Source organism: Suricata suricatta, chromosome 10 (genome assembly GCF_006229205.1).
Source record: "Suricata suricatta isolate VVHF042 chromosome 10, meerkat_22Aug2017_6uvM2_HiC, whole genome shotgun sequence".
NCBI classification, from domain to species: domain Eukaryota; kingdom Metazoa; phylum Chordata; class Mammalia; order Carnivora; family Herpestidae; genus Suricata; species Suricata suricatta.
The window spans coordinates 64,692,746-64,705,033 of NC_043709.1; the positions used below are offsets into that span (position 1 = coordinate 64,692,746).

A 12,288-nucleotide genomic window follows, 5' to 3' on the forward strand; every position below is an offset into this window, starting at 1 on the left:
TTGCAAACATATGGTATCTATCCTTCTCTGCCTGACTTATTTCGCTTAGCATGACTCCCTCAAGGTCCATCCACTTTGCTACAAATGGCCATATTTCATTCTTTCTCATTGCCATGTAATACTCCATTGTGTATATATACCACATCTTCTTGATCCATTCATCAGGTGATGGACATTTAGGATCTTTCCATGATTTGGCTATTGTTGACAGTGCTGCTGTGAACATTGGGGTACATGTGCTCCTATGCATCAGCACTTCTGTATCCCTTGGGTAAATCCCTAGCAGTGCTATTGCTGGGTCCTAGGGGAGTTCTATCGATAGTTTTTTGAGGAGTCTCCACACTGCTTTCCAGAGTGGCTGCACCAGTTTACATTCCCACCAACAGTGTAGGAGGGTGCCCGGGAGACAAGGATTTAACAAGGATATATGAACGAAAAGCCAGATTCATGGATGAGGATCTTCCTGTTAGATTTTGGGAGTTCGGATTCTGTCTTCTGTTTCAGCTACTAAATGACTGCCTCCTTTGCCACTCAACAAAACGACAAATCTGAAACAACATAAACAAGAAAAGTCCAGTGCTTTGCTTCATTAAAACATGGCAGACCCAATGGGATGGGAGACTCTGCTACTTCCAGGTTCAGTGAGTGGGTAAAATATCCTGCTTCAACTCTCCTATGACTCCATGAGACTAGCTTGCAGCTTCCATTCTAGCTGGAGACAGAGCTGCCTTGAATCTGGGTACAATGGCCTGATTGGGAGGAAACTCTCAATTCCTGACTTATTCCTTGGGAGGGAAAGGAGTTGAATGTATATACAATGTGCTGATTTTTGGGGGGGGGGGTGCTGCTAAGGGACTAGTTTTTGTCTTGCCTGAATCTAAGTACTGATAGTAGTAGGATGTCAGGTTGGGGACTGTTGAAAGCATGGCTTGGTCAGGCACCAGAGTCTGCAGTACCACAAATAGGCACTAGGTGGAACTCAAGTACCACGACTTTCTATACCATCAGAAACCCTGCAGTTGTGTCTACTGCAGACACAAGCGGATCTTGAGTAATAACTCAAACGTCTACCAGGAAGTGGACAAGTAAATATATTGTGGTATATTCATTCAATGGAAAACTAATAAGTAATAAAAATAAATTAACCATGTTTACATACAGTAGCATTGATCAATATAAAAAATACTATACTGAGGGAAGGAAGTCAAGGACAAAACAGGATTCCATTAACATGAATTTCTAGTATGTGTGCTGCTGAAGCGAGCACAGCATTAACATGAATTTCTAGAACAGGCAAAACTCATTTATGGTTACAGATCAAAGCTTACCTGGTATCGGGGAGGAGGCATTGACTGTTCTGGGATACGAGGGAACTTTTTGGAGTGATGAAAATGTTCTAAATCTTGACTGTGGTGTTACATGAATATATATATGTATCAGGACTTGTCAAACTGTACACTTAAAATAGACATGTTTAATTGTATGTAAACTTTCCAGCAACAAAGAAAATATATGATAAAGTCTTCCTGAGCAGAGGAAAGTTGGATTGTCCAGAGCTCCCACAGTTGTCAGCTCAGAAGTTGTAAGAGCTCCTTTAAAAATGGAAACACATGTTACCGTTTCCACAGGTGCTCTCTGATTCAGCCATGTTGAAGGGTGAATGCCACAGGATTTCTGACCTTTATATATCCTGCGCTGTTCTGTTCCAACTGGCTGGATACAAACCTGCTATTATGTGCTGCTCATCTTTTGAAATCTCTTTTGGGGTTTGATCTCTCCTTTTTACCCATCTACTTCTCACCCAATTTCAAAGTCCTGGTACAGATTTCCCAGTGATTGTCACATACAACAAGAAGTTGCTCATGTTTTCAGACTGGCCTATCAATCATTCTGATTCTGACATACATTCATCACAGTTTGGTTCTTTGTAATAAAAGCATTCACCTGTACACTCCATCCACCCTCAAGGGTTAGTGTCTTCTTGAATACAGTTGCAAAGTGGGAGTTTCATCTAACATTTCATTAGCCCTGTGTTTTAGAGAGTTATTCCTCAGGTGCCCATGCTTTCCATCTTGAATGGTCCTGATTGACTTCTCTGGTGGCCCTGGCCAGAAATTTCCAGGCTACTTCTATTATTTGGACTCTGTCCCCTTTCCATGGGCAACAACTAAAGGTTGACATGGATGAGGAAATTCCATGTTAGTGCTTGGTTTTCATTCCTCATAACACAGCTATGTAAGACTGGATGGACATTTCCAATATTCTTTATAAAGGGTTGATGTAATTGAAGATTACTGATTTCATACTTTTCTTCCTTTCTAATATAAATATTAAATGATATAAATTTCCTTCTAAGCACTGCTTTGCTACATCCTACAGATTTTAATGTTACATTTTAATATACATTCAGTTCAAAATATTTCTTTTTTTTATTTACTTATTTTTGAGAGAGGGAGAGACAGCCTGAGCAGGGGAGGGTCAGAGAGAGAGAGGGAGATACAGGATCCGAAGCAGGCTCTAGGCTCTGAGCTAGCTGTCAGCACAGAGCCTGACGCGGGCTCAAACTCACGAACCGTGAGATCATGACCTGAGCCACAGCTGGACGCTTAACCTATTGAGCCACTGAGGTGCCCCTCAAAATATTTCTTAATTTCTGTTAAGATTTCTGCTTTGGCCAGTTGGTTACTTATTATTTTTTTTAATATTTATTAAAATTTTTTTAAATTTTTAATGTTTTATTTATTTTTGATACAGAGAGAGACAGAGCATGAGAGGGGGAGGGGCAGAGAGAGAAGGAGACACAGAACCAGAAGCAGGCTCCAGGCTCTGAGCTAGCTGTCAGCACAGAGCCTGACACGGGGCTAAACCCATGAAGGTGAGATCTGACCTGAGCTGAAGTCGGAGGCTTAACCGACTGAGCCACCCAGGCGCCCCCAGTTGTTTACTTATAAGTGTGTTCTTTACTTTAAAAATATTTGGGGAGCTTTCCATAAATCCTTGTTACTGTTTTTTTTCATTTAGTTTAATTCTATTATGATATTTTAGTTCTATTTTTTGCTTGTATGCTATTTTCTTATTCTATGTTCTTCTTGTATGGGTTTGGAATTCATATATTGTATTTCTATTCTTTTACAAGTTGATCTGAAAATTTTACCAAGAAACTTTTAATGAAGTTAATTAATATATTAACCATTATCTTATATAAGACCTCAGGAAACTTTTTCTCTGAATATTGCCTGACTTAGGTTCTTTTTTTTTTTTTTAATTTTTTTTTAGTGTTTGTTTATTTTTGAGACAGAGAGAGACAGAGCATGAGTAGGGGAGGGGCAGAGAGAGAGGGAGACACAGAATTTGACATAGGCTCCAGGCTCTGAGCTGTCAGCACAGAGCCCAATGTGGGGCCTGAACTCAGAAATCGCGAGATCATGACCTGCGCAAAGTTGACGCTTAACTGGCTGAGCCCCCCAGGTGTCCCCTGACTTACATTAATTTCAATAATCTTAGTTAGGAATGTTTAGCTTCACAAACTGTTATTATTATCTTTGTTATATATCAACTTCCCTAGGAAACAGATTGTGAGAGGGAGATTGGTGTGTAAGAAGTTTATTGGAAAGTCCTTTTGGAATCAGCCCTTGTGTGTGTGTGGGAGGGGGTAGGTAGGAAGGTGAAGGAAGTAGAATTGGTCAGAGGGACAAGTTGAACTGTGTTGCAGTCACAACAGGGTGCTTAGCCAATCTCATGAGAAGTTGTGGAGTTGAGCTGGCCAGGCAGTGTGGTCCCCTACTGAGCCAAAGGGGCTCCCCTCCTCTGAGTAGTTCTCTGAGAAGGTTTCAGCCAAATGCCGTGTGCAGGTAACCCCATTGCAGCTGGGGGAATGAGTGTTTTCAACCTGTAACAGGTGGAAAGACTCGGGTCTGTGCTCCCTATCGTCCATTATGGTCCATCCTTGCCTGGTTGCGGATGTATAAACCTGAACTTTAGACCTGAGTGGGAATACGCCAGTGGTTTTATATTCTCAGGGGAGAACATTAGTATTATTGTAATTGTTAATTATTTTATGCCATGAGCCATGACAGAGACAGACAGCTTCCCTCATAGTCTCCTTTTGCTAAAAGCCAAAGAACTGAGAGTTTATCACTGTGGAGATATGTTTATACACTTAGAACCCCCCCTCAAATTAGTGAAGAAAATGCTAGAATTTATAATGTATTTTGGTGAGATGGCTTTGTAGAAGATATAGTTACAAAAAAAGTACTTGTTATTTGTACTATTTATAAATAACTGGAAATGGAAAGGGGGAAATATCTCATTCACATTAACAACAAAAAATGTCACATTATTTAGGAATAATTGTAATTAAAAAGGCACTGAATATGTATAAAGAACACTATAAAATCTTACTGAAGTATGTAAAATAAAACCTGAATGAGAGAAAATACGTATATTCTGAGATTAAAGATTTAACATCATAAAAAATTACTTTCTAAAAATTATTAGGTATATAATACACTAACAGTGGATTATCTAAAAAGGACTAGAGACTATTATATGCCCTCACACACACAAGGACACAATGGAATATTATTCAGCCTTAAAAGAGAAAGAAATCCTGCCATTTACAACAACATGGTTAGATCTTAAGGGGCATTATTCTAAATGAAAAAAGTCACAAAAAGACAAATACTGTATAATCTCACTCCTATGTGGAACCTCAACACATCAAACTCATAGAAACAAAGAGTAGAATGGTGGTTGCCAGGGGCTGGGAGTTGGGGACATGGGGAGATGTTGGTCACAGGGTACAGACTTCCAGTGATAAGATGAGTAAGTTCTGGGGAATCTAAAGCACAGCATGGTGACTGCAGTTAACAACACTGTATTATATACTTGGCAGGTTGCTATGCAAGTAAATCTTACATGTTCTCACCACAGGCACACATACACACAAACGTTCATCACGTGAGGGGTGGAGATGTTAGCTAACCTTATCGCGGCAATCACTTCACAGTACACGTGCAGATCAAGTCACCGCATTGTGCCCCTTACGCTTAAATGCTAATTATAGCTCAATAAAGCTGGAGGAAAAAAGAATGTGAGAGAGAACATGCAAATGTGGCAAAATGTTGACAGTGGGTGAATCTACATGAAGGGTATATGTGAATTATTATATTTTTATAACTTTTATGTAAGTTAAATTTTTTTGAAAAGAAAAAGTTTGATTAATTTTATTAAGAAAAAATAACAAGGAAGACTTGTCTTTCCAGATATCAAAACATCAAATCAATTACGTCTATGAGGTATTTGTGTTAAAATAGACAAAGATGACAAGTTGAACAGAAGAGGGAACCCAGATAGAATTTCAGGTGGGTTACATTTTTTCAGATGAATAGTAAAACAATATGTGTTATATAAACATAATAACTTATACAAGTTTGGGTGGATATATGGCAAATTGTTCATATGAATTGATGGAACAATGTATGGCAGGAAAGAAATGAGAAGGAGAGAGAAACCAATCCAAAAAGGAAAGGAAAGAAGTACCACATTAACAAAAAACAGGATGTAAGATTTAATCAGAGGTGTTCATGTAAAATTATATAAACATGTGCTCGCTTATTTTTTCATTAAAATTTTTATTTATTTATTTACATAATCTCTACACCCAGTATGGGGCTTGAACTCATGACCCCAAGATCAAGAGTCACATGTTCTTCTGACTGAGTCAGCCAAGTGCTCTTATGTTGTTTAAAAATAGACATTTTAAGTGAAAAACTGGGTAAGATTTGCATTAAAATTCTATTACATTCTTGGTAATTGCATGCATATGAATTTGTTTTAGCTATTATTTGATCAAAAAGGTAAAATTCATTTTAATTAGTGTATTTTAAAATAATTTGTAAGTTATGATTTATATTTCTATATTTACATTTTTTGTTGATACTGTTCTCAGTTCACAAAAATGAACCATTGGTTCTTTTATGCACAAGAGCAGTTATAGAAACAGTAATACAAATACAACAATTCAAAATAATCCTATGTAAATTGCAAGCACATCTTTGGTGCAGACACAGGATGTGAATCCATAGTGCTAAGTGACTTTGCAAGGACTTTTGCACAAGCAATCCCCAAGAAAAGCACCAACTGAAATCACTCTCCAAATTTTATCTGCTTTTCAAAAATGTTTGTTTAATTTTGAGAGAGAGACAGACTAGAGCACTAGTGGAGGAGGGGCAGAGAGAGAGAGGGAGACACAGAATCCCAAACAGGCTCCAGGCTCTGCGCTCTCAGCACAGAACCCCACACAGGGCTCAAACTCATGAACCATGAGATCATGAACTGAGCTGAAGTCAGACGCTTAACCGACTAAGCCACCCAGGTGCCCCCAAATATTATTTGCTTTAAACAATTGTTTTAAACAACAATTTGTTTGAAATTTATGTGTCAAGTCCAAGATTTAGCTTTATTGTCCACCCAGTAGTAATTTGAATTATGGGAGGAAGTAGAACAAGGTGAATATACTAACATTAAGAAGCAATGATCAATGTTATTGTAGATTTAGGGCATTCCTCTAATTGGTAGTATTGGGCTCTCTCTATAAATTACCACTCATATACACACTATAGTTTTAGATGGCAACTGCCAAATGTGTTTTGAAGCAGGTGCTTCTGATTCCTTAATCTCTAAAAGTCCTTCAAATAGGACCGATTTGAGAAACCTAATTTTTACAGCAGCATCTTAGAGAATGAATATAGCTTCCTAGAATATTTCTGGAAAATCCATGTGTTGTAAATGCCTCTTCACTGCCTTGATTCAGATCTCAGCCTGCACACAGAGCACACTACCTGTCTGGAAAGGTAGCTCTGCTGATGTCTTTCTTCCTCTTTAAATACTGTGGTCATTGTTGTTTGGTCTATCTCCAAGAATCTGCGTCTTTCTCTGAATGTTTGTAATTGTTACCATTACACATCTTCCATCTTCTTTTTCAGATGACCCTCAGATATGCTATTTTACAAACATTTCTAGGGAAATAATAGTTCCTCTTGCCCGAGGCACATTTATTTTTTGCACTTAGCTGTGCAGACCTGGATACTGCTTTTTATTGTTTCAGGGAGGGGCAGAGATAACAACCAAATTATAGGCAAACTGGCCTAGCTTTCCTTATCTGTCCCTCTCTCAGATGGTTCATGGTCATCCTCTACTCTCAGTCATATTCTCAACCATACTTGCTTAGTGTGACAGAATTCCTGTTCCTGTCCTTCATGCACCCCTTGAATGCCTCTGGGTAGAATGGAGGAGAAATGCAGTAGCAGCCCTTTCATTGTGTCTCTAAACATGTATTTCTTTGCTGCCAGGACTTTCTGCTCATCTCTCTTGGCACCAAGATCCTCAACACTCATTTTACTCATGCAGCTTCATATACTGGTTATCTATGATACAGAGAAAACTGAGGGGAGTTTGTCCTGAATCTGGGGAGTTGTGGGATATAACAATTTGGAATACCTTCAGTTTGGAAGTCTTTAATAGTTTGGTTGGGACAGATACCCACTGCAATATAAGATATCAGGTTTAGAGACTGGAATAAGGAGGATGAGCCCTGGCATGAAGGAGGCTAATAGTTATTGGCACATGACATAAAGCTTGATGCCAGCAAGTTGGGGGAATTATTCAGAACTAGTACCCTCAACTTTACTTGTTCGGGGGCACTGATCATAAAAAGGTCAGATCCAGAATCTTGTTTTATAGGCTCTAGATATATATTAGTCTAATCTTAAAGTGTTCAAAGTCCTCTTTACACTGGCTTGGGCTACTCTTTTTAACCATCTGTGGCCAACTCTGAGGCTGTCTACAAGTTTCTATAACCATGAATGAATCTGCTACCAGTTATTTGTTTTGGATTTACATAATGTCTTAATTAACACGAATGTAGTATCTGGCTATTTAGGTAGTGGTGGTTGGGCGTGGAAAGCCTGGATAATAGCTCCTAGGAGAGCTAGATACTGTCATACTCTGTTTTCCTGAAATCAGAAGTCTCTGGATCCAAGTTATATCCGATTCTTATAGTCTATATTGCTATATATAGTATATCCTTACTCCTGAGCCCCCAGCCATGAACCAGCATGGCAAGGGACTCTTCGTTTTTTCCATGTCTGGGTTGACTGGACAAGTGTCAACTCCAATCCTGGGATTATGACATGTAATGACACACACTCCTTTTCCATATTCTGTATGTCTCTAGAGGGGAGGTGGTTTTGGCCAGGACCCTTAGTTTATTTTCTGATCGCCTCACTCATATTACCCCTGAGGCCTCCTTTGTTCCTGAAGTAGGCTAGGGACATCTGCTTCCTGGAACCAAATCTACAAGAAACAAAGGTTCATGACAAAGCCAGTGGGAACAGAATCATGCTTGGAACTCTCCCTGGGCAGAAAACAATTACTGGTATGGACTAGAGATTAGGAGGGGAGAAGGAAAAATGGATTAAAAGTACGGAAGGAAGCTGGCAGGTTCAGTTTTTCTGTGTTGGCATGACCCGTCTCTCTTCATCCTCTTCCTGGATGTAGGGCTTGGTTCCAGGGCCCCTGAGGCTTTCTCTACAAATAAAAGGAGGTGAAGCTGTCTGGTGCCCCCATTTCAGGTTCTTGGGGCCAGCCAAAATGATGTCCTTTGTCTCTCTGCTCCTGGTTGGCCTCATGTTCCCTGCCATCCAGGGGAACCAATTGAAAAAATGTGAGATGTCCCAGGTGCTGAAAGGCCTGGAAGGCTATGGAGGCATTCCTTTGTCTGAATGTAAGTTCCCTGCTGCCTTGCTTCATCCATTCTTCATCTGTGTCTCTCACCCACCTTTTCCTTTCCACTTTTATTCAATTATCTAATAATTATTTTATCTTATCTGCTTACTCTTTTTATTACATTTATTTATGTATTTTCACTTTCTCTTATTGTCTGTCCTTTTTGGAACTCTTCTTTTCATCTCATCAATATACTTTTTGGTTTGCAATATTTGGAGATTGGCTAGAGAGCCTTTCTATGTCTGGGAATACAGGTCCTCATTTATGCTAAAAATGCATAATTTTTAGTCACCTTTGTGATACCTCTTTTTCATCTTTCCTTCAGGGCTCTGTACCATATTTCATACTAGTGGTTATGATACACAAGCCATAGTCAATAACAATGGCATCACAGAATATGGACTCTTCCAGATCAACAATAAACTTTGGTGCAGGGACAACCAGATCCTTCAGTCAAAGAACATCTGTGGCATCTCCTGTGACAGTGAGTAGCCTCTTTTATCCTGTTCCTCTGTTTTCTTGGAGCCTACCTCTGGGATACTCTCATTTTTGGTGTCAAGGACACTTCTGGCTTCTGACACACTGCCTTATACTTCATTTCTGACACACTACCTTATACTTCATTTCAACCGTGGGGCTGTTCCCTAAAGTTCACAGGTAGATGATTTGAGCTGTCTGGGATTCTTGAATTCTAATACCATGCATTTTCAGAGTAAGTCAGTTGATAAAGATGACAGTTCCTCTGAAGACGTCCAAGAGAAGTGAAGGGAATCCTTATCTGGGATGGGGAGCATTATTGTATTGGCTTTATCATATGGAAAGGAAACAGGCATAAGCCTCCAGTTCAGAGAAGGACTAGATCTAATAGATTCAGGAAAGAGGGAAACACATTATCTTTCTGGGTAATACTTAGCTCTCTCATTCCTTTCCTTGTAACTCCTGCCAGAGTTCCTGGATGATGACCTTACTGATGACATTATTTGTGCCAAGAAGATCCTGGATATGGAAGGAATTGACTACTGGTGAATCCCCGTTCTATTTTCTACTTTTCCCTTCCCCTCTTTTTTCTCACTCCTTTAGTTCAGCATTACTGCCCTCTCTTTCTATCTCCTGGCCATTTAATTTAGAATGTAGTTTTTAAAACAAAACTCATCAAGAAGATTCAGGTTTCCAATTTTCCAAGCATCCCCCATACCACTCCTGTTTAACAATATTCCTAATGAGCATAAGGAAGAGAAGGCTGAGACCTATGGCTCCCTTCACCTGGACATGGACATCTAATTCTGCTTGTTTTAGTCTTAGACCCAGAAGTGAGACCTTGATACCACTGCATGACTTTTCTAGCCCTACAATATTTTTGGAGTTTTAAAAGTGGACCCTACCCCACTTTCAGTGTCCCTTGCCATCTTGCTAGGAATGTATTTCTGTAATTTTCATCCACATTCTCCCACCTTGGGGAGAAGCTACCCTCTTGGGGGTAAAGCTAGATGGAAGTTTGAGCTAAGATCCAGTCATCCAACTTGTTCTGTCTCTTTTTCCATTATCAGGTTGGCCCATAAACCATTCTGCTCTGAGAATCTGGAACAGTGGGACTGTGAGTTGTTGTGAGTGCCTGCTGTCTTTGCTGTTTCTGCCCTCTGGATGTTCCTGGAATGCCTCTCCCCTAAGGCTACCTCAATTTGTTTCTTTCTACCCCCTTGAAGCTGATTTGTCTCTGAGCCCTGAACCCTGTACTGACACCAATGGACACTTAAGAATGATTCTCCAGGGATGTGTGACTGGTACACTGGACTTTTGACTTTTGCTTAGTGCCCGCTGCTGGCACTTTAACTACAACAATGGATCCCACCTGTGTCTTGAATAAAGGGCCTGATTTTGAATGGCTGGCTGTATTTTCTTCCTGGAGGGAGGAGGAGGAAATAGTGTGAGTGGATGGACACTGAAGCCATAAGTCATAGCCACCTTCCATTTCTACTGAAAAGGAAATAGGCTGAAATTATAACAGAAAGATGGAGGTTATTTTTGGTTCCAACTCAATTCAACAAACTTAATTGATCATCTAGCATATTCAAGAAACTATAGAGGGGACAAAAAATTGGCAAAACTGTCTCTTCCCTCATGAACTAGTAGGAAAGATAAGGTAAACATTAATAAATAATTATAAAACAAGGAATAATGTCATAACATCATAAGAGAGTTTAGAAATGTGCTCCAAACATTCATAAGAGAAAAGATACTTTATATTGGGAAGGGGCACTGTGGAAAAAGAGATCAAGGAAGGATTCATGAAAGGAGTGGCATTTAAGCTGGTTTTTAAGGATGGGTTGGATTTTGACTGGCGGAGATGTGGGGTGGGAGAAGGACAGCAAGGATCTAAAAAGGGTGACTTGGATGAATTGAGGGATATTTCAGTCCTAAAGTCTCACACTTTAGGAAATCTGGGCATGTCATCTCTGTCCTCTGTGCTTCAAGTTCTTAATCTTAACAGGTGGGTTTTGGTCCAGGTTTTTTTTTTTTTTTTAATATCCTTTACCCTTGAAATAAGGAAATATCCTTCACAACGTTCTGTCAGAGGAACAGAAGACCCGTATAGTAAGCTCAGCAATTGAAGAATCTGGACTCTGGGGCTTTTTGATTTGAGCCCTGTACTCCATTACTCCTCCTTGATGCTTTTCTTACTTTTTTTTAAGTTATATTTTTAAGTAATCTCTATATCCGATGGGGGGCTCAAACTCATAACCCCACAATCAAGGGTCACATGCTTTACTGACTGAGCCAGCCAGGTGCCCCTACTTTGTTTATTTTTCTATTTTGTTTATTTAACATTTTATGTACTTTTGAGAGATGGAGAGAGACAGAGCTCAAGCAGGGGAGGGGCAGAGAGAGAGAGAGGAAGAGACACAGAATTCAAAGCAGACTCCAGGCTCTGAGCTGTCAGCACCGAGCCTGATGCAGGGCTCAAACTCGCAGACCTGAGATCGTGACCTGAGCCGAAGTCAGATATTTAACTGACTGAGCCACTCAGGCGCCCCTTGCTTTGCTTATTTTTAAGGAGGATTTATCTTAATGATATGAGAAATGTGAAAGGAGGAGAATCAGGAGATTGAGTCCTAAAGTCTGTTTCTGCTGCTCATTGATGGTGCAAATCTGGGCATGTCATCTCTGTCCCCTGTGCTTCAATTTCCTCATCTTAAACGGAGGATTTTGGTCTAGGTGGTTTTTTTGATAATCCCTTCTTGCTTTGACAATCCAGCATTCCAAAACGCCAATCTATTTTTATTTATTTAATTTTTTAATGTTATTTATTTTTGAGAGACAGAGAGAGACAGCGTGAGCAGGGGAGGGTCAGAGGGAGAGGGAGATATAGGATGTGCTGAGCTAGCTGTCAGCACAGAGCCCAACGTGGGGCTCGAACCCATGAACTGCGAGATTGTGACCTGAATGAAAGTTGGACGCTTAACTGACTGAGCCACCCAAGCGTCCCCCTCCTTTTTTTTTTTT

The 12,288-nt window shown here is 39.9% G+C and overlaps 1 protein-coding gene across 1 annotated transcript; it reads left to right on the plus strand.

Annotated features, from left to right (window-relative positions):
* Positions 1 to 8,652: 8,652 nt before the first annotated feature.
* LALBA (lactalbumin alpha) lies at positions 8,653 to 10,667 on the plus strand. The gene is made up of 4 exons (XM_029954363.1): positions 8,653 to 8,785; positions 9,113 to 9,271; positions 9,734 to 9,809; positions 10,335 to 10,667. Exons 1-4 carry the CDS (start codon positions 8,653 to 8,655, stop codon positions 10,393 to 10,395), a joined length of 429 nt encoding a protein of 142 aa, XP_029810223.1. The 3' UTR covers positions 10,396 to 10,667.
* Positions 10,668 to 12,288: the final 1,621 nt, after the last annotated feature.